This window comes from Bos indicus x Bos taurus, chromosome 21 (assembly GCF_003369695.1).
Source record: "Bos indicus x Bos taurus breed Angus x Brahman F1 hybrid chromosome 21, Bos_hybrid_MaternalHap_v2.0, whole genome shotgun sequence".
Classification (NCBI taxonomy): Eukaryota; Metazoa; Chordata; class Mammalia; order Artiodactyla; family Bovidae; genus Bos; species Bos indicus x Bos taurus.
In genome coordinates, this window is record NC_040096.1 from 29,165,983 (window position 1) to 29,185,059 (window position 19,077).

A 19,077-nucleotide genomic window follows, 5' to 3' on the forward strand; every position below is an offset into this window, starting at 1 on the left:
GCTTTCTAATGTTTGCTCACGTATGATTTTATCCTGGATTCACTGCACACAGGAGTCAGGAAAGAGTTTTTAAATAAGCCAGTGTCAGTCCAGCACCTGCAGAGGGGTGTCAACTTAAAAAATAGTCTCAACCAAGAAGGTGAGTTATGTTTTATTCGAGGGAAGCTTTTAGGACTTAAGCCTGGGAGGCAGCATCTCAAGTGACCCTGAGATAACTGCTCTGAGGAGGTGAGAGGGGTAGGAGCCAGGTTATATAGAAGTTTGCAACTAAGGGCAGGCAGTCTGAACATCAAAAATATTTTTGTGAGTTAAAGAAAACCAGATATCCCAAGTCAAGGAAGTTAGCACTTTTCTGTATGAATGAAAATGAATGTGAAAGCGTTAGTTGCTCAGTCATGTCTGACTCTTCAAAACCCTATGGACTATAGCCCGCCAGGCTCCTCTGTCCCTGGGATTCTCTAGGCAAGAATACTGGAGAGGGTTGCCATTCTCTTCTCCAGGGGATCTTCCTGACTCAGGGATTGAATCCAGGTCCCCTGTGTCTCCTGCACTGCAGGCAGATTCTTTACTGTGTGAACCACCAGGTGAGCCCAGACTCTCGCATCTGCCTTTTGTGTATGGGACGATACAGGAGTCTGTGCTCGCTGAAATCTCTCCTTCCATATGCACCTCAGCTGTCTGGGGTCTCTGTCCTGTGCAGTCACATCCTGAGTTCCTCAGGGCTCCCTGTAGGGAGTGGCTGCAGCCCTATGGCTGCCAGATGGCCCAGGTTCTCCTCCTTCCTGGCTGCCCTGGAAGGCCAGAGTCACTGATGCCTGTGACCTCCTTGTGTACTGATAGCGCAGGAAACGCTCCATTTTCTCAGTGGGTGGCCACCATCCTGCTGGCTGCAGAGCTGGGGGGAGAGTGTCATGCTGCCCTGTGGCTGAAGCCCTGGGAGGTGAGACAGAAAGTGAGGGGTCTCTGAGGAACGTTCAGGCTCCTGGATAGAAGAGGGAAAGGGGGCATAAGCACACCCACCCAGAAGATGGGTATAGCTGAGCCAAAGGGAACCCAGGTGCATCTGAGGAACAGTGGGGGTGGGACCAGGCAGCCCAGCTGGCAGACAGAGTTCAGGAATGATTCCTGGTAGGGATGACCCTCCTGTTGGGCTATTCAGGGTGATCCAAGAAGAGATTTGCACAGGGAGGGGGCTCACAGATGCAGACCGGAGGACCCTGCTTGGGAGGGTCTCACCGCGCTCCCTGGCACAAGGCTATCCACCCCCCGCCCCTGTGCGTGACTGGACTTGCCGTCCCTGGGTGCCCTATCAGGCTTCTGCAACCCCCACCTAGCGTGGGGCTCCCCACTGGGTCCCTGACTAATCTCTCACCAGCAGAGAGGCCCCAGGGAGAGGGGACTGAGTGCACCAGGCCTCCCCCAAGGCTTCCCCATTCTGGGACATCTGAGGACATTCTGTGTGTGGACAGGAGGATGCCGGGCTGCCCCAGTATCCCATTGCCTTGCTCTTTCGTCCCTTCTCTCACCCTCAGCCATTCAGCAGGTATTTACTGAGCACCTGCTTTGAGCCGTCCTAACACCTTTCAGGCGCCAGAAAGTTGGCATCCAACATGGTTACTAGACTAGGTCCTGCCCTGTGGAGCTCCATCTCCCAGGCTGGGAAAGAGTGGGGAGTGTGGGCTATCTCCTCCCATCCCTACACTTCTCCTTAGGGTTAAGAAAGTTATTCTCAACTTCTCACAGGAGATTCTCCTGCCTTGGGGGGAGGTGACCCCAGGCCACAGGTTGTCAGGCCGCTGCAGGGAGGGCTGGATGCCACAAAAGGATGAGCAGACAAGAGTCAGCTCAAATGCAAATTGACGCCCAAATCCAACAGCTTCCTGTAGCTGAGGGAGGGATAGGGGAGCCTCATGCCCCCAGACCCTGAGGAGCCATCTAGCTCACCCCCAGGGATGAGCACAGCTTTGAAAGGGGTTCCCGGTGGGACCCACAGTGAAAACTTTGGAAATGCTGACAACGGTAAACCTTGGGGGAGGAAAGCCAAATACAGCGAGTCTAACACTAGGAAGGTCTGGAGGCCCTTTAAAGAGGAATGAAGGGGACTTTGTGCCCTCAGCAAAGACCCATTGTGGCTGCACAGAGTAAGCCCTTGTGTCTTTCCCTTCTGGCTGTGAAATGCTGGTGACCGGCTAGTCACCTCCTCTTTGCTTCTGAACTTACTCCCCACCCTCTCCGACAACTGAAACCTTGTAGAAGTTGGTTGTTTTCTCTTCCAGGGACTCAAAAGCCTTCAAATGCCCCACCAGGCCCCTCCCGACATGGGGAGGCTTTCTGGAGCCACTTCCCAGTGGAGACGATGGGGGAGGTGGGGAGGAGACGGGAGGAGGGGTTCCACCATAGCTCAGCCCAGTGGCCAGGTGAGGAGGACCCCTGTGGAGGGGCCCCCAGTGCTAGGGCCAGAACCAAAGAGCTGGTCTCTTTCCCAAAGCACAGGTGGAGGGGAGACCAGGTCAGGCCCTGCGGGGTTGCCCCAGTTCCAGCAACACACAAGCTCTCAGAGTTAGAATTTGGGGACGGAGAGAAGGTGGGGGGGGCACCTCTGAGGTCAAGATGGGAGAGCCAAGCAGGCCTCAGCCCAGATCCACTCGGGCCATGGAGACCTGCCCAGCTCCATCACTGCGTGAGGCAGCATGGTGCACCCCTCTTCTTTCCTTCATTCCTCATCAGAAAGTGGCTGCCTGGTCACAGCTGTCCCGCATGACTCTGCACAGCCCTTCATGGTGGAGATGGGGGTGGTGACTGGTGCCCATGTGACTCTGCACTGCCCTTCATGGTGGAGATGGGGGTGGTGACTGGTGCCCATGTGACTCTGCACTGCCCTTCATGGTGGAGATGGGGGTGGTGACTGGTGCCCATGTGGCCCTGCCCATGTGGTCCTTCATGGTGGAGATGGGGGTGGTGGCCAGCCCAGCATCGTGACCTTGCCACAGGAAGGATACTAGAATGTCACAGTCCTGGATCCCTGCCCACCGCTCTCCTGCTTGTCTTCAGGCAGCCCCCATCTCAGGTCATCAAACCCTCTGTTCTCAGCTGAGGCGGGTCCCCTACAGGATGGGTGTGTTGGCCCAGCAGGGGCCTGTGGGACCCAGACACAGGTTTCTTGGGGGTTCAACATGACTGAGACAGCATCTCTGTGGGTGAAAGGAAACGGTTGTTTCTTTAAGGTGTGTGCCATCCGGAGTGTGGGGACAAAGGCTGTGATGGCCCCGGTGCAGACCAGTGCTTGAACTGCGTCCACTTCAGCCTGGGGAGTGTCAAGACCAGCAGGTAAAGGGCTAGGCTGCAGCTGTGTGTCCGGCTCCTACATAGGGATTAGCGACACCACCTGGAAGGGAAAGGTCACATATAGGGTCACAGCCATACACCCTGGAGGGAAGTCACTTTGAGGGTCACAGCCACATACCCTGAAGGGAGGTCACCTGGAGGGTCACTGCTTGAAAAGTTTATGCTTCGCAGCCTTCTGTTCTCATCACATGAATAGCTCGTGACTGAGACAGAACTCAGAGGCCATGGGTGGCATTGTGCTATGTTCATAAGCTTTTTCTCTCCATTGTGTTAAACAAAAGTGGGTCATACTGAGCATGGCATTCGCTTGGAAACTGCAAACAAACATCGTCTCTGGGGCCAGTACTGCTGTAAACATCAGCAAAGTCTGCCAAGAATGAGGGGTCCCCACCCCTGCGTGCCCAGGCAAGGGTGCAGCCCCCCTGGGGTGTACTCACGGCCACGGCTCTGGCAGGGGCGCTGCTGAGCCCTCATGGTGACCTTGGAGACCCACTTGCTGCCTATCAGGGGGCTTCTGCTGGCGCTGGGAGTTCTGCCCAAGGAAGCCACGTGCCCTTCAAGTGCCCCCACCCCTTGGGGAAGCCTTGAGAGGGAAGGGCTCTGGGCTTCCCATGCAAGCCTTCCCCACTCAACTGCATCAGGAACCTCCAGGGGCAGCTGAGGGGTCCCCCTGCCCGCCCTGGCCCACCCCTCCCTGTGCCCCTGTGCAGGTGGGGCTGGGCCCAGCGATATGGTCTTCTCCGTGTCTGCCCCCACAGGAAGTGTGTGAGTGCGTGCCCTCTGGGCTACTTTGGGGACACCGCAGCCCGCCGCTGCCGCCGGTGCCACAAGGGGTGCGAGACTTGCTCTGGCCGGGGCTCCACGCAGTGCCTGACCTGCCGCCGTGGCTTCTACCACCATCAGGAGGTGAACTCCTGTGTGACCCTCTGTCCCGCCGGATTTTATGCTAACGAAAGTAAGTGCGTGTGTTCCTGGGCCTGGACCCTGACCCTTCGGAGCAGGGTCCCCTCTCCTGAGGGAACTGTCCACTCGAGGCTGGGGTCCCCTCCTGGGAAAGCTGTCCCCTCGGGGCTGGGGTTCCCTGTCCTGAGAAAACTGTCCCCTGGAGTCCCCTCTCCTGTGAGAACTGCCCACTTGGGGCTGGCTCCCCTCTCCTGAGAGAACTGTCCCCTTGGGGCTGGCTGTCCTCTTCTGGGAGAACTGTCCCCTCAGCTCCCTTCTCCTGAGAGAGCTGTCCCCTCAGGGCTGGCTTTCCTCTTCTGGGAGAACTGTCCCCTTGGCTCCCTTCTCCTGAGAGAGCTGTCCCCTCAGGGCTGGCTCTCCTCTTCTGGGAGAACTGTCCCCTCAGGTCCACTCCCCTCTTCTGGGAAAACTGCCCTGGCCCTCTGCTTCCTGTGTGCAAGGACCCTTCACAGGAGGGAGTGGGAAGGAAGGGGGAAGTCACAGCCCTCGGACCCTGGTAGTGGACAGCAGTTCACTCGGAGCCTGGCCAAGATGGTTCAATGTGACGCAGAGATGGAGCCCCTGGAGCCAGGCCTGTCATGCGTGTGCGGGTCAGTGTCCACTGTGGAGGTTGAACAAGAGGTGACTTGAGTCGGGGGCCTTTAGGCTCACTGATTTCAGACACCCGGATGGAAAGGCCTCTGAGGACCCTACCACTTGTCCTGGAGCCGCGGGTATGAGCGTGGGGGCTGGGGGGCTGGGGATCACAGACCCCACCATCACCCCCACCACCATCCCCATCCCCATCAGTGGCTCGTGGCTTTGGTGGTTTCACCGCTGTGCTGAAGTTGTGGTTGCAGACAGGGAGGTTTTGGGCCTCCGTGAATGAGGAGAGCCTGCTGTTGGGTGTGACTTGGCTCAGGAAGACGGCGTGGGGGGGGGGGGGGCGGGGGGGCAAGGTTGGGCCATGCACCTCACAGTGACCAGGCTCCCATGAGCTAGGCGACCCTGCCCTCACCCTGCCAAGGGGAGGAAGCTGAGCAAGGCAAGAGGGCCCAGCTGCAATGACCCAGAAGGGCGTGAGCTCAGAGCAGCACCAGCATGCTGGGGAACAGGGTGGACGGCCCCAGGGCCAACGGTTCACCATCCACCCCCCCACACCCTGGAGGAGAGCGCAGAGAGGGTCTGGGTTAAACTGATGGAGACAGTTCTCAGATGGCATGTTGACTGTGGTGCAGATGACAGGCCTTACCGGAGCTGGTGTCTGGCCCAGGCCTATAGGAGGCCCTGTCACGCCCCGCTGTCACTGCTGTGGGGAGGAGCCAGGCAGTCTTTAAGGATGTTTACAGCTGTGGAATAACCACCCTCTTGAGAGGAGCCACAGAGTCAGGCAAGACAGGCTTCACAGGCTTTGCAGACTCCTGTCCGGGGGCCAGGTTGGACACATCTCCATCCCCACTCCCCACCCCACCCCGATGCCTTGTCCCTCCAGACATGCTCTCTGAGCCCCTGCAGCATATATGATGCTGCCTGCGGGCCCTGGGGAGGACGCCCCGAGGTATAGACGCCAAGATGCCAGGATGAGTGACCTGGATGATCTCCAAGACCCAGGGCTTCCTCTTCAAGGTGTGGCAGATGTTGAGCTTTGTGTCTGACCCCTGTGAAGACCCTGTATGGGGGTGGGGGGGTCAGGGGCTCCTGTGGCCCCACCCATCTCACTCAGGAAGACCGGCCGCTCAGGAAATTGCTCGGCTGCCTCCAGTCCCCGAGAAGAGAGCTAAGGGAACCCTACAGGCCTTAAGGTGACCTGAGGACTTCAGTTTACTCCGGAAAAAGGGTGCAAGGCCTGTGACCCGACCCCCAGGCACGTGGTCACCACGTGGCTCTGGTGGTTCTGTCAGCACGTCACCCGTGACTGCTGTTCCATCCATCAGCCCCTCTTGAAACTCTTCAGTCCTCTTGGCCCAAGCTTGACCTACATCCACTCTTCTCACCCTTCTCTTTACCTCCTCTCACTTTTCTCCAGGTCAGAAAAATTGCCTTAAATGCCACCCAAGCTGTAAGAAGTGCATTGATGAGCCAGAGAAGTGTACTGTCTGTAAAGAAGGATTCAGGTAAGACCCTCCTGCTGGGCGTGGCCGCAGTGTACGCTGGTTTTAGTGTCTGTTGTGAATTTACACTTTTTCCTAAAAGCTAAAATTTCAGAGGCCCAAAGCCTTTCAGGATAAAGATTCCAAGTCAAAATCAGATCTGCACTTACAGCTTGTTTAGGATAGACAGTCGGAGGATGAGGAAGGTCTCTAGTCTGAGGCAGCATTTGGGGAATCGGTCAAAGCTGATCTGCTGATGGAAAGTGGGGCTGGATGCTGGAGGGTGGGAGTCCAGCTCCTTTCTCAGGCCCCAAACCCCACCCACCTGTCTCCCTCCTGGTCTGGACACGGGGTTCCTCCCTCTGCCCCATGGCTTGGCCTTCTCTGTCTCCCAGCCCTCGTGTCTCCTTCCAGGGAGCTCTCGTGTAAACATCTTACTGTTTCCTGTAAAACATCTTACTGGATTAAAGGTTTTTATGGGAATATGTTGAAGTGTTGGTTTAGCCCATTTCATGCCATCAAATTACACACCATTTGTTCCTTAAGTCACGGTCTAGAAGCTTAGAAGTCATTCTGTTAGGAATTGTGCTGAGGCCCTTCCGCAGTCCAGTCTCTCAGACCGGGGTCTGCACTTGAAGAAAGAAAGAGACAAGAGGTAGTCCTTGAGGGTACTGCCTCCCGCCTCACCCTGCTGCAAGGGGACAGGGCGGGGCAAGGGGTCTTGTTAAAATGCAGGTGCTGACCCAGCCGCTCTGTGACTCTCAGCATGTTTCACCAGGCCAGGGGACAAGGTTACTGGTCCTGCGGCCCACCTCCCCCACCCACCTTCCACCACCAGAATGCCACTGTGAGGGGAAAACACCCACAGGGTTGAGTTCTTGTGCCACAAGGAGTGAAGGAAGGAAGTGTAAAGAGCATTTTATTCCAGCAGCTCTCACCATTTAATCTTTTTTTTTTTTCCATGAAATGACATTTTTTATTTATTTTTTATTTTTTTTAATTTTATTTTTTATTTTTAAACTTTACATAATTGTATTAGTTTTGCCAAATATCAAAATGAATCCACCACAGGTATACATGTGTTCCCCATCCTGAACCCTCCTCCCTCCTCCCTCCCCATACCATCCCTCTGGGTCGTCCCAGTGCACTAGCCCCAAGCATCCAGTATCGTGCATCGAACCTGGACTGGCATCTCGTTTCATACATGATATTTTACATGTTTCAATGCCATTCTCCCAAATCTTCCCACCCTCTCCCTCTCCCACAGAGTCATCGCAGCTACTAACAGGGAGAGGAACAATCTTCCCGGCAGCACAGCTGAGCTTGCCTGAGCCCTGAGCTTCCTCTAATCACTTCCAGATCAGGGGATTGGAGGGAAGAGGGTCCAGGGAGCCAGGAAGGGAAGGGAACCAGGACCCCATGAGTCACAGGTTCTCATCTGAGCCTGGGAGTCACAGCTTGCAGGCCTTCCAGGTCCCAGGAGCAGATTTTATTTCAAATTCATTATGAAACATGGAAGGTTTCAGGCAAGGGCAAGGCTGGAACCCATCTAGTTTCAAGGTGATTGTTGCTGCTGGCTCCTCTCCCGCATTACAAACACTGCGCCCTGGGAGACAAGCCAGCAGGCTGACCCCACCACCCCCTCGGGCCTCGGATTCCATAGTGGCTGGTGTTAGAAAGTACACAGGACGCGGCACCCCGCATGGGAACAAGGCCACCAGAAGGCCTGAGCATCCCTCCGAGCCACTTTTCCTGAGCTCAGAACCTGAAGTGACACCAACAGCTGTGTTCTAGTACCTCTCATCTCCTCTCAGGAAAGACGTTGAGGGCAAATCCTAATACAATCAGAGTTTCAGAAAGGATGTGAAAACCTGCCTTTTTCCCTGTTCACCAGCCTTGCCCGGGGAAGCTGCATTCCAGACTGTGAGCCAGGCACCTACTTTGACTCTGAGCTCATCCAATGTGGGGAGTGCCATCACACCTGCCGGACCTGCGTGGGTGAGTTCACGCCTGCTCCCCAGGCCGGCGGGTGGGCAGAGGACCTGAAACCCAGAAAGCCCTGGCACTTAGGGCTCTGTGGGTGGATGTTGCAGCGTTGAGTCCGGGAGGAGGGAGAGTGATTAATAGGCACAGAGGTTCAGTTTGGGAAGATGAAAACATTCGGGGCATGGATGGTGGTGGTAATGGCTCCACAATGCTGTGAATCTCCTTATTTTTTTATGGTGTACTCTACCCTAGTTTTTCTGAGCATGCCCAAGGCAACATATGAAAGACACAGATGTACTATAATATTGTGTTGCTACTCACTCAGTCGTGTCCGACTCTTTGCGACCCTGTGGACTGTAGCCCGCCAGGCTCCTCCGTCCATGGGGTTCTCCAGGCAGGAATACTAGAGTGAGTTGTCATTCCCGTCTCCAGGGAATCTTCCCAACCCAGGGATCAAACCCACGCCTCCTGCATCTCCTGCATTGGCAGGTAGACTCTTTACCATCTGAGCCACCAGGGAAGCCCTAAGGCCACTGAACTATGTTAAGTGGTCAATATGGTAAATTTTACATTGTGTACATTTGACCACAATTTTTAAAAATTAAAAAAAGAAAACCCACAAGGGCCCACATCCTGGCGTTAGGAGCCTGGCCGGGCAGGGGTTGCTTTCAGGCCAGGCCGGGCTGCTCACTGCTCTCGAGCTCCTGCCAGGGCAAGCGCCTGAGGTTCAAGTCCTAAAGATTCAAGAGTCATCGGAGAGAGACAGGGTAAGTTCTGAGTGTGAAGGAATGAGAAGGCTTCTTAAGACATAGCCTTAGTTCCTGGGCCTGTCTTAGCTTAAACACTCACTCACAGGGGAAAGGCTTCCATAAGGGGGGTGTGTGTACTATAGTCCCCACAGGATGATGGCAGAGCTGTCGTCCAGGCGCAGATTCTGTGTAGAATCTGAGAGTGATTGTTTTGTCGGCTCGTGCTGCAGAGCTGTGTACAGCGGACGATGCCACACATCAGAGTTTGTGGCCCACATACATTTCTGGTTGAATCTTCTCCTCTGACCCTCCTTCCCAACCCAGCGCTGGGGTCCTTGTTCTAGGAAACCCATGTTGGGTGCAGCTTTTGCTGCAGAAAGGTTGTAAGGATGAGATCTCCATTAAGGATGTAATGTGGGTCCCGGCAGGATGGGGTAGCCTCCCAGGGTAGACGTGCCATGGCCAAGGCCATAACCTCAAGGCCCCTGGAGCAAGCCATGCCTCCCTGGGGCCACTCTGGGACAGCACCACCCCCCCCCCACCCCCAGAAGGCCAGGGCTTGTCGGGCAGCCCTCCTGTTTTTTGCCTTGATGCCTGTCAACGTTGGTTCTATATCTTTGACTCGTTGTTTAGCCCAGCTTGATAAAGGAACATCACTGGCATCACTTATTCAGATGTCACAGTCTGTTGAGTCCATAACACCCAGCCAGGCGTGTGTCTTTATAGCACTTTTGCTCATTCAATGCAGTTTTCTTTCTTGGCACCCCCACACTGCCTGCTGGTGGATGGCTTTATAGTCGCTTGTGGGTTCTCTCACCCAGCCCAGCCACCTGTCACTTCAGGGGCCCGGCAGTCCCAGGGCTGCCCTGCCCCCACGCCCACCTGCCCAGGTGCCCTCTATGCTCTGGGATGTGTGCACCCACCCCGGCTGATGTGGGTAGAGGGACCCTGCCTCCAGCTCTGAGTCTCAGAAGGCCCCTCACTGCTGGTCAGGGTCCCTGTCCAGAGGCCCTGGAGGCCCAAGCCACCTGGCCTTCCCCTTCTGCTCTCAATCAGGGGCCTCTGCTGACCGTCTGTGAGGGCCCTGGGCACCGTGTGGGGAGGTTCGAATACACAGGAGCTTAGGGGCATCTGTCCCCACCCCAGGCGGCGGGGACCCTGGGATGGTCAGTCCGTGTCCCAGAGCCTCTGAGTCAGGAGGCTGGGATCCCTGGGGTGCCCATCTGCCTTGGTGGGTGCAGGAGACCCGGCTCTGTCTCTGGCTTTTGTTCTCATGGTAAAAGATCCAGAATGGAGAAGGTACCATCTTAACTGTGCTGAGGCGCACACCTTGGCGGGACCTCCACCCATCCAGGGCTTTCTTGGCTTCCAGCCACAGCTGAACATATCTCACCCACTTTGTGTTTAGTAAATTGAACACTAAAGTAGGAGTAGACCACTGCAGATGCTGGTAGGATGGGGGGTGGCGTTCAGTGGGGAGCCAACAACATGCCAACAACGCACACACTCCCTGGAGATAAGCGGGGGCGGAAGGAGGGGGCACAGGAGCAGCCGTCAGTCCAGAAGAACGTGTGCGAGGCTCCCCCACCACACCCCAGCTGCAGGGGGACAGCGTGCCATGCAGACCCGGGCGGTGGGCACCTGTCCTTCACGAAGGCCCGTCACGCACGGGTTCCCACTTCCGCCTTACCCCCATCCCCCCAGATGCTCAGAACCCCATCCAGGCCGGCAACTGTGGTTCTGAGACACAAGACCAACCATTGGAGCATGGAGCCATCTGCAGGGATTCTCCCTTGATGCAGGCACAAGGCCCTCAAGTCCACAAGGTCCACAAGTCACTCCTTGAAGACGACTGGACACCTCAGCCTAAGCTGCCAGGCCTCCAGCTGAGGCCAGACCACAATCAAAGTGGGGGGTGGTCCAGTGAGGGGCACATCCAAGACAACTGCTCCCCACGCTTGACCCTCTGCGCCGTCAGCCTGCAGCCTCCTGGCCACCTCTGACACCCCGTAAGGTGCTTTCAGGGAGATTTGGCACAGAGTGGATGCCTGGCACTCACTTGCTATTCATGTGAATGGTGAGGAGGTGGGCAGACAGACAGACAGCACAGTCTCTTCAGTCTGGGCCACGCCTGCCCCACGCTGACAAGCCCTGTTGACTGAGCTGCAGGTTTTCCTTCATGACTCTTGATCCTTCATTCAGAGTCTTTGCCTCTTCTGTCCCCACACCCCACCCCATGAGCCCGAGTGGCTTTTTTTCTGTTGAAATTGTCCCGATCCTTCACACCACATCTCTGTCAGCCCCAGGCCCCCACACCTCCTCTTTCCATTCTTCATGTTGTCTCACACGACATTCGGTCCCCTCGAAACACCACGTGGGCTGCAGATGCGGGTACAAGTTACCCTGAGAAGCAGGTGGAAATCAATAGAACATCATGTTTAACCACATATATGTAAATATTACCATTTCTCCATGTAATTGATATTTAAAGATCAGTGAGCTATTTTACTTTTTTTTTTTTTTACTACATCTCTGAAATCTAGTGAGTAAGTTTGTGTGGTCAGGCCCCATTTTGAGTTTAAGGCTACACCAGCTGCCCTGGCCCAAACCGGTCCAGGCTTGTTGGGAAAGAAGGCCCTTAGAATCAGGCTGATGGACATGGCTGGGGCCGGGGGAGTGCAGTAAGCCTGGCGTGTAAGGTCTACTTCCTAGGAGTGGGCGAGGGGGCCAGTGCAGACATGTGGTGGGCAACAGTTGTGGGTGGTCTTGCTGTTGGGGGCAGCCTTTTAGGCCCTGGATCTCAGGCGAGGCCACAGATCTGTGACATGCAGCAGATGGTGGGTGGTCACTGACCTCTGCTCTCTTCCTGTGCCCCTCAGGGCCCAGCAAAGAGGAGTGCATTCACTGTGCCCCGGGCTTCCACTTCCAAGACTGGAGATGCGTGCCGGCCTGTGGTGAGGGCTTCTACGCAGAGGACATGCCAGGGCTGCCCCACAAGGTGTGCCGCAGGTAGGTGCCTCCTCCAGGCAGTCCTCCCGGCCCAGCCCCAGATGGCCAGTGCCCGCAGACAAGGGGCCAGGTCTGCTGCCCCCTCCAAGTAGTCCTCCCGGCCCACCCCCAGATGGCTGAGCATAGTGCCTGTGGAGGAGGGACCAGGTCTGGAGGCCCCTGTCTCAGGGACTGGGGTGGGGTTCACTTTCTGAGTAATCTGTTGAGACCTACTGCCACAGACCACAGTGTGCTCACTCTGTCGTTAGGAAACCACCTGTTGGGTTTGCTTAGATTCTAAATTAGATAACTTAGAGAAAAAGAGAAGGTCCCGACAGCCTCCTCATTCCAAAGCCGTTTCCAGCCATTGCAGCAATGCCATAAGCCTCCCCAGTCTCCTTTTCCGCTCCTCCTTTGTATCTGCACGGCTCCTTGTCCTTGTCTGGGGACTCTGGTCATCGTGGGTCACGGGCAGTAATGAGAGGCCATTTGCTTGGTGTCCTCTTCATGTCCTGCTGCGTGCTGCCTCACGCCAGGCTTCGTGACCTAAGCCCAGGAGCAGGGCAGAGCAGCCCGCCTAGTCCAGGGTGAGAGTGACCATGAGGAGTCTGCAGGTAACCTTGAAGACCTTGACAGTGAGCCTGAAATAGACTCGAAACAAGGGACCCAGGGCCCACATCAAAGCAGTGTGGAGAGACCATACCCCATCTTCCAGCTCACAGCTAAGGACCCACAGGGCATCTTCGAGGCCCCCAGGATATATTTGAGAACTGTTACAGATTGTAACCTAAACAAGTTAAACAAGTTCCGGATTGTAACCTAAACAACCTAAAACAAAAACCCAGCAACCAAACATAAAACAGGAACACCAACCACTCTGTGGTAAGCCAGTGAGATACCACCTGGTCCTTGCATTTGTAGGACCCACACAGGAGGGTTGGGGTTTCAGCCCTTCCGCCCAGCTGCCTTCACCTGGTCTGGACAAGTCCGTACAGGCCCCTTGACACCAGCATCTGAAGTCAACCTTGATTTTAACTCACCAGCTCTTTCTAGGGCAGCAGCCCAGGGACTACACGTTCTGTAGTGATAACAGTCTCATTTGTCAGACACCCTGGACCCCTGGGGTGCAGGGTGCTTCCACACTGTGAGGTCTCCCAGCTCCAGGAAAGCTCCTCCTGGGCTGCGGAGGCCAGAGCTCCTTGGGTGCTCTCCCCCATGGGAGATGAGGCTTTCGGCCTGGAGCGGGGTCCAGCACTGGGGCCAACACAGCAGGTCTCAGAGGCGCATCCCAGGAAGAGGCCTGCATGGGGCACCACGGTAGTGGATGTGGCATTGCAGAGAATTTCTTCCTCCTCACCCCCTGGCTCTGAAGACCCCTCCACATGGCTCCTCTCGGGGGATGGATGGCCTTGGTCCCTGGCTCTGAAGACCCCTCTGTGTGGCTCCCCAAGGTGGATGGACTGACTTGGTCCCCTGGCTCTTCAGGGCCTCTTCCCACTTGGGCAGCAGCAGCTCCCAGGGAACTTGGCTCTCCAAGACCCACAGTCCAGTGCCAGCCAGGCCCATTCCCAGAGAGGATGATGGGCAGGTTCAGGGGGCAGGGCCCAGCCAGCTGGGCTGGAGCCTGAGCACTGAGGAGATCCATGAAACCGGGAGACAGGGCTGAGAGTGAGAACAGTCCACACTGAGTACCTCAGACAAGGTCTGGACACCCCGAGACTTAGGAAGAAGACCTGGAAGAGGAGTAAGAATCTCTTTGAAGACAGAGCAACTCAGGGGGCATGGGGTACTTGCCTGAGGGGGTGCTACCCTCGCCTTCCCACCACACTCCCGCCCCAGCCCGGCCTCTCTGGGTTCACTGTTGGGGCAGGATGCGGGCAGGCCTCTGCCGTCTGAGTGTTACCAGAGCAGCCTGAAGACGCAGGTGGGTGGTGGTCCCAGCAGTGGGGGGGAGGCGATGGGGCTGCAGTGGGTGCCACCCTGTGGAGGTGGAGGACATAGTCGCAGGGATCTTTGGGGGTGAGGTAGTGGGTGGGGGACTGACTGGAAGTGGCCCCTGTCCCATACAAGGAGCTGCTCTGTGGGGCAGGCCCAGGCCTGGCTGAGCCGCCTCCTGCCCGCCACCCTACCTGCCTATCTGAGCCCGCTCCCGGGCCTGCTGGGCCTGCAGCAAGGTGGGTCTGGGGAGACCTGGTGCCTGGAGTAGAGCTAGACTGGAGAGGCAGCGGGCAGGCAAGGTCCATGCATGGCCCAGAGCAAGTTGGTGTCGACCGGCTCTCCTGAGGAGCCCAACGGTGAGCCCTGTAGGTTGGGCCAGCCGTCCAGTCTCCAGAGCAGCTGCTTGTCCCCAGCGCTGCAGCCCAGCCACAGCTGGATGCAGATGGACAAGACAGGTCCCAGAAAAGCTGCTGGTGTGGCCCGAGGCCAGAGTGTGCCGACCCCCAAGGTCACGGCGCTCCGATGGTAGTAGTCCTGGGTCCCGTCTCTGGGACAGGACTGAGAGGGCACCCTCAGCCCTGTCCCCAGGGGTGAGGCCGACCTCATAGCAAAGGAGGCTGAAGACTGATGGGTGGTGCCCCAGCGGCTCCTGGGTCCTGTTTGTCACACAGGTGACAGACGTCAGACATGAGGAGAGACCACTGTGGGGCAGGGTTACTGCCAGGGGCACTGTGGGAGGGCAGGCAGGCTGGCTGGAGGGCCCTGGGAAGGGCTGGAGTGGTGGGGCCCCTCCTTATCAGGAACCCGTGTCCTCACAGGTGTGACGAGAGCTGCCTGAGCTGTGAAGGCTCCAGCAGGAACTGCAGCCGGTGTAAAGCGGGCTTCACACAGCTGGGGACTTCGTGCATCACCAATCACACATGCAGCAATGGTGAGTGGGCATGGGCTGGACCCAAACCCCTTGGCTGTCCGGCCAAAGAGGGAGAGAGGGGCAGGGACCACAGGCTGTCCCTGGGGTGGCCCTTCCCTCCAGGCCCCTCACACTGACCAGAGAGGATCCAGCCGCCACCCTGCTACTGTGGGTCTGTCCAACGAGTGACTCTTAGGAATGATTCGGACGTTGTCCCCACTCTCACTCCAGTAGCCCCAGGTGGCTTGGGTGTGGTGGCACGGGTTAGGAGAGGCCCACGTGTTCTGCAGGAAGGATCCATGTGTGTGCTGTGGGAGAGCTCTGGGGCTCTGGTCGACTGGGAGGTGAGGATAGGTTGTGAGGGCGGAAACTCAGAGACCAGGTTGGGGATTCCAGGCAAGAGGAAGGGTTGACACAGAACTCTGGGCTGGAGACCAGGGCAGAGGCCATGGGCAGACGTGCCGTGGTAAGGAACCGCCGTGGCTCAGGAAGCATAGGGATGAGCAGCCCGAAGCTGTCTCTGGGTGCTGAGAGCCTGCTGGTGTGCTGGAGGGAGAGCTGCCAGCACCATGAGGTCCCTGAGCATGGAGCTGGCAGCGGCCTGGGCCTAGCAGAGTGTGAAGCCCCCAGAGAGAGCCCGGGCATGCCCTGCAGACCATGAGGTGGCCTCCTTGCCTTGGAGCTCTGTGGTTTCCTTGGCTTGGAGAATCATGTTCCTTTAAGGCCAGGAAGCGCTTACTTCAGGAAGCCACCTTCTCGGGTGAGGTCCCAGCCCCATAAAGTGAGGCTGTCCCGGCCCCATGCGTGCAGGTCCCCAGAGGCCAGCTGCCAGGGGAAGGGCTGGCCTTAGGGGATTGGCTCTTCCCCTCCCTCAGCCATTCCCAGTGCCCTGATGAACCCCTTCCTCTCATCATCCCTCCTCCCCACTGGGGCATCCCCGGCATCACGCAGCAGCCCCCACCCTGCCCCCAAGTCTGACCCCTCTTCTTCCCACGTCCAGAAAGAGGAACAGTGACCACGGAGGGCTCCCCACACAGCCCAGCGTCCCCAGACCCTGCCCACCCCCACCCCCCAACCCGTCTCCTCCCCGACCCACGCTCGTCTCCAGGCTCAGCTCCAGCCCTGGCCTCACTGAGCTGGCCACCTGTCACCACGGGGGTGACGGAAGATGGCTGCCTTCCGGAGTGGGGAGCTGGGAGCAGCCATGTCTGGCCCCCACGTCTGACCTGTCCCTCCTTTCTCCTTTGGGGGAACCCAGCTGATGAGACGTTCTGCGAGATGGTCAAATCCAACCGGCTCTGTGAACGGAAGCTCTTCATCCAGTTCTGCTGCCGCACGTGCCTCCTGGCCGGGTAGGGGCACCTGGCCCCCGCGCAGGGCAGGGCCCCTCCCGTCGTCCGTCTGTCCGTCCACCTTTCTCCAGGCTGTCGGCCAGAGCCTGTTTCAGGGATGGTGCCCCCATCTGACAGCTTCGTCTCCCTAGGAGTAAGGTCCTTCCTGGCGACTCTGGGCACCCAGGCCAGGGTGGGGCAGGGGTTGCCTGGAGGAGATGTCCCGGGAGCGGTGACACCCGCTCACAACCCCTCGCTGGCTGCGTTCTGGCCAAGTCACAGCAGGAGCAGCATGAACTCTGGGGATCCACAGCTCCTGGGACCATGCATTCACTGAATCTCCAAGACCAAAGCAGAAAGGCCAGCCACATGGCCCTAAGCAGAACCCTCCTCCCTGTGCTTCCATGCCCCCTGAAGAGCTCTGGCTGTGCCCCACGAGGAAGGGCCTGGGGCACACCTGCTTCTCTGCCAGCCGCCATTTGGGAGGTGGTTTGGTCAGACTCAACAGAACAGATCCGGGAGCGTAAAACCTGTGACCTCTGGGGATGGAGCGTCTGTTTCTACATGGTCAGTGACTTCTGAAACTACACCCACGGCTTAGAAAGTCACATCCCAGTGGGACGAGATGGAGAGACCCTCCTTCATCTACAGCCCTCATCTCTGAGTGGGCTGAGGGCCCCGGGTCGCTGCGTCCCATCCGCGCCTCTACGAGTCTCATGGCCCGAACGGTCACCTCTACCTGATGGAAGGTAGCCCCAATAAGCAAGATGTAAGCCTGTCCGTGAATTGCTGGTTGTCAGTCACTTCCCTTCTGTGGAGCTGCTCTGAAAGCCCGTGGGCCCTGCTTTTCAGGATACTTGTCTTAAGGTGGGCTCGCCTGTGTCTGAGTTTGCTGTGAGCCTATCAACACAGTTGGATTTACTTCTGCCAAACCTGTGTGGGCATTTTATAAGCTACATGTTCTAATTTTTACCAATGTTAATTATTTTGACAAATATTTCATATATTTTCATTGATATGCACAGATCTGCTTGATGAAGTCCCTTTAATATGGGAATTAACATTTGCCTTAAATTTTCACAAGCTCGTTCTCCATTTTCGTCCTGCTTCCCTCTGTGACTGTAATGCCTTTGATGAGCCACCGGTCAGCTGGGGGGAACCCAGCTGTTGTTGATTGAATCCACAACTCCGAAAAAGAAATTCACAAGGCAGACACGGTGTTAACCCTAAATTAATAAAAGAGTTAACATTCCATGGCAGAGGAGCCTGTGTTTCTTTCCAAGGCACAACATTTAAATGTGGGCACTGGCCAGAGTATGAGATGGATTTACATGTGGTTTTATTGCAAGGTCTTGGAGCCTTAACAAATGATGCTGCAGCTGAGCTGAAAGAGAATCACACAGCCCCAGCTCCAGGGTGTCATCAGGCAAACAGACCCAGTTCGGGCAGGGGAGGGGGGCCTGGATGTAGAGAGGACTCTTTTCTGTCCCTGGGGAGCCCAGACAGCAAGTGTCTTCAGCTGGATCTACAAGCATTGTTTAGTTAGGTTGCAGTGCGTCTTCCGCATGGTGGCCGGAAGCCCCAGGCCCGTGAGCTCCACACTGTTGGGGTTTCACCCTGGCCTCTCTGTGAGGTAGGGGTTGTCCTTACCAGAAGTCCTTCGGCTGCAGATAAAGGAAATCCACCACCTGGAACTGACTCAGGAAGAAACAAGTGGGTGAGGGGTGTTGTTCTGGGATTCCAGGGTTGTCTCGGGATTTCAGGAGAGCTGCTGCTGGCCCTCGGGAGCCCATGTCCTCTGGACCCTCTCTGGGGACCACGGCATCTCCTCTCGCTGCACGTGATGGGACAAATGACAAGCAGGACCACCCACAGCTCCCGAGAAAACTGGTGCCAGGCCTGCCCCTTGGGTTCTGAGTCTGCTGTGGGCCTGGGTCACCTGCCCCTCACCTGGGTTTTCTGGGTGCCCCCTGCTCTGCCCACAAAGGCAGGCTTTCCAGTGGTGACTGTGTGGGTGGAGGCAGCCGCAGCTCTGGGAAAATGGGAAAGCGGCGAGGGGCTGGCAGGGGGAGTGGGCATGCAAACTGCCAGCAGCCACCATGAGCCAGAATTGACTGGAGTCATCAGTGTGAGGCAGAGGGACGGACGAAGTGAGGTGTCTGCTTGGGAGACAGTAGCCAGGACTTGGGAGGATATCTGTGATTGAATTAAAATCAGAAGCTTGCTGGGGACCTCCAGGGCGAGGTGCCATTACAGTCCCAAGAGCTGTTTGTCCACAGAGAGCATATGGTTTAACACGTTCAGTTGCAACTAAACCAGAAACAAGTCCTGTTAGTCTCAAAGGACACCACCTACAAGAAGCCCACCAGGCAACCTTGGAGCATATGTACCCTCCTGGCCGTGGCTAGGCCAGCCTGTCCTGGGGTCGGCACTTGTGGTGCGGAGTTGAGAAGCTGCTCCCCAAATCCTAAGGACCCAGCAGCCCCTTGTTAAAAGGGCTTGAAAACTGACCACATAGAATGCCTGTGGGCAGATGGCCCGATGTGAGGGTTGTCGGGGCCCTGCTGGGACAGGACATATCTGAGGATTTTGCTTCTTGCGATAGACTCATGCGGCACATCCTCTGAACCCATCCTGTCATAGACTGCAGCTTGTAGAGCTGATGGGACTGGCTCAGGCTGACTTGGGCAGGGCTGTTCCATCATGTGCCCAGGAGGGAGGCTGGCTCTTGCAGGGAGATGGTCACTTCAACAGCTGGCCAGATGCAGCTACGGTGCCTTCACTTTAAACTGTCTTCA

At 56.9% G+C, this 19,077-nt stretch overlaps 1 protein-coding gene across 4 annotated transcripts in view; it reads left to right on the forward strand.

The window, feature by feature from the left end:
- Positions 1 to 17,538, forward strand: part of PCSK6 (proprotein convertase subtilisin/kexin type 6) — a 169,915-nt gene extending 152,377 nt beyond the window's left edge. For all 4 annotated transcript variants that reach the window (XM_027520640.1, XM_027520641.1, XM_027520642.1 and 1 more), the window contains 7 exons: positions 3,225 to 3,327; positions 4,104 to 4,300; positions 6,314 to 6,401; positions 8,272 to 8,375; positions 11,992 to 12,121; positions 14,857 to 14,969; positions 16,207 to 17,538. In XM_027520640.1, the coding sequence (XP_027376441.1) occupies positions 3,225 to 3,327; positions 4,104 to 4,300; positions 6,314 to 6,401; positions 8,272 to 8,375; positions 11,992 to 12,121; positions 14,857 to 14,969; positions 16,207 to 16,304 (833 nt within the window). In that variant the 3' untranslated portion in view covers positions 16,305 to 17,538. The remainder of the gene's footprint in view (positions 1 to 3,224; positions 3,328 to 4,103; positions 4,301 to 6,313; positions 6,402 to 8,271; positions 8,376 to 11,991; positions 12,122 to 14,856; positions 14,970 to 16,206) is intronic.
- The last annotated feature ends 1,539 nt before the right edge of the window (positions 17,539 to 19,077 follow it).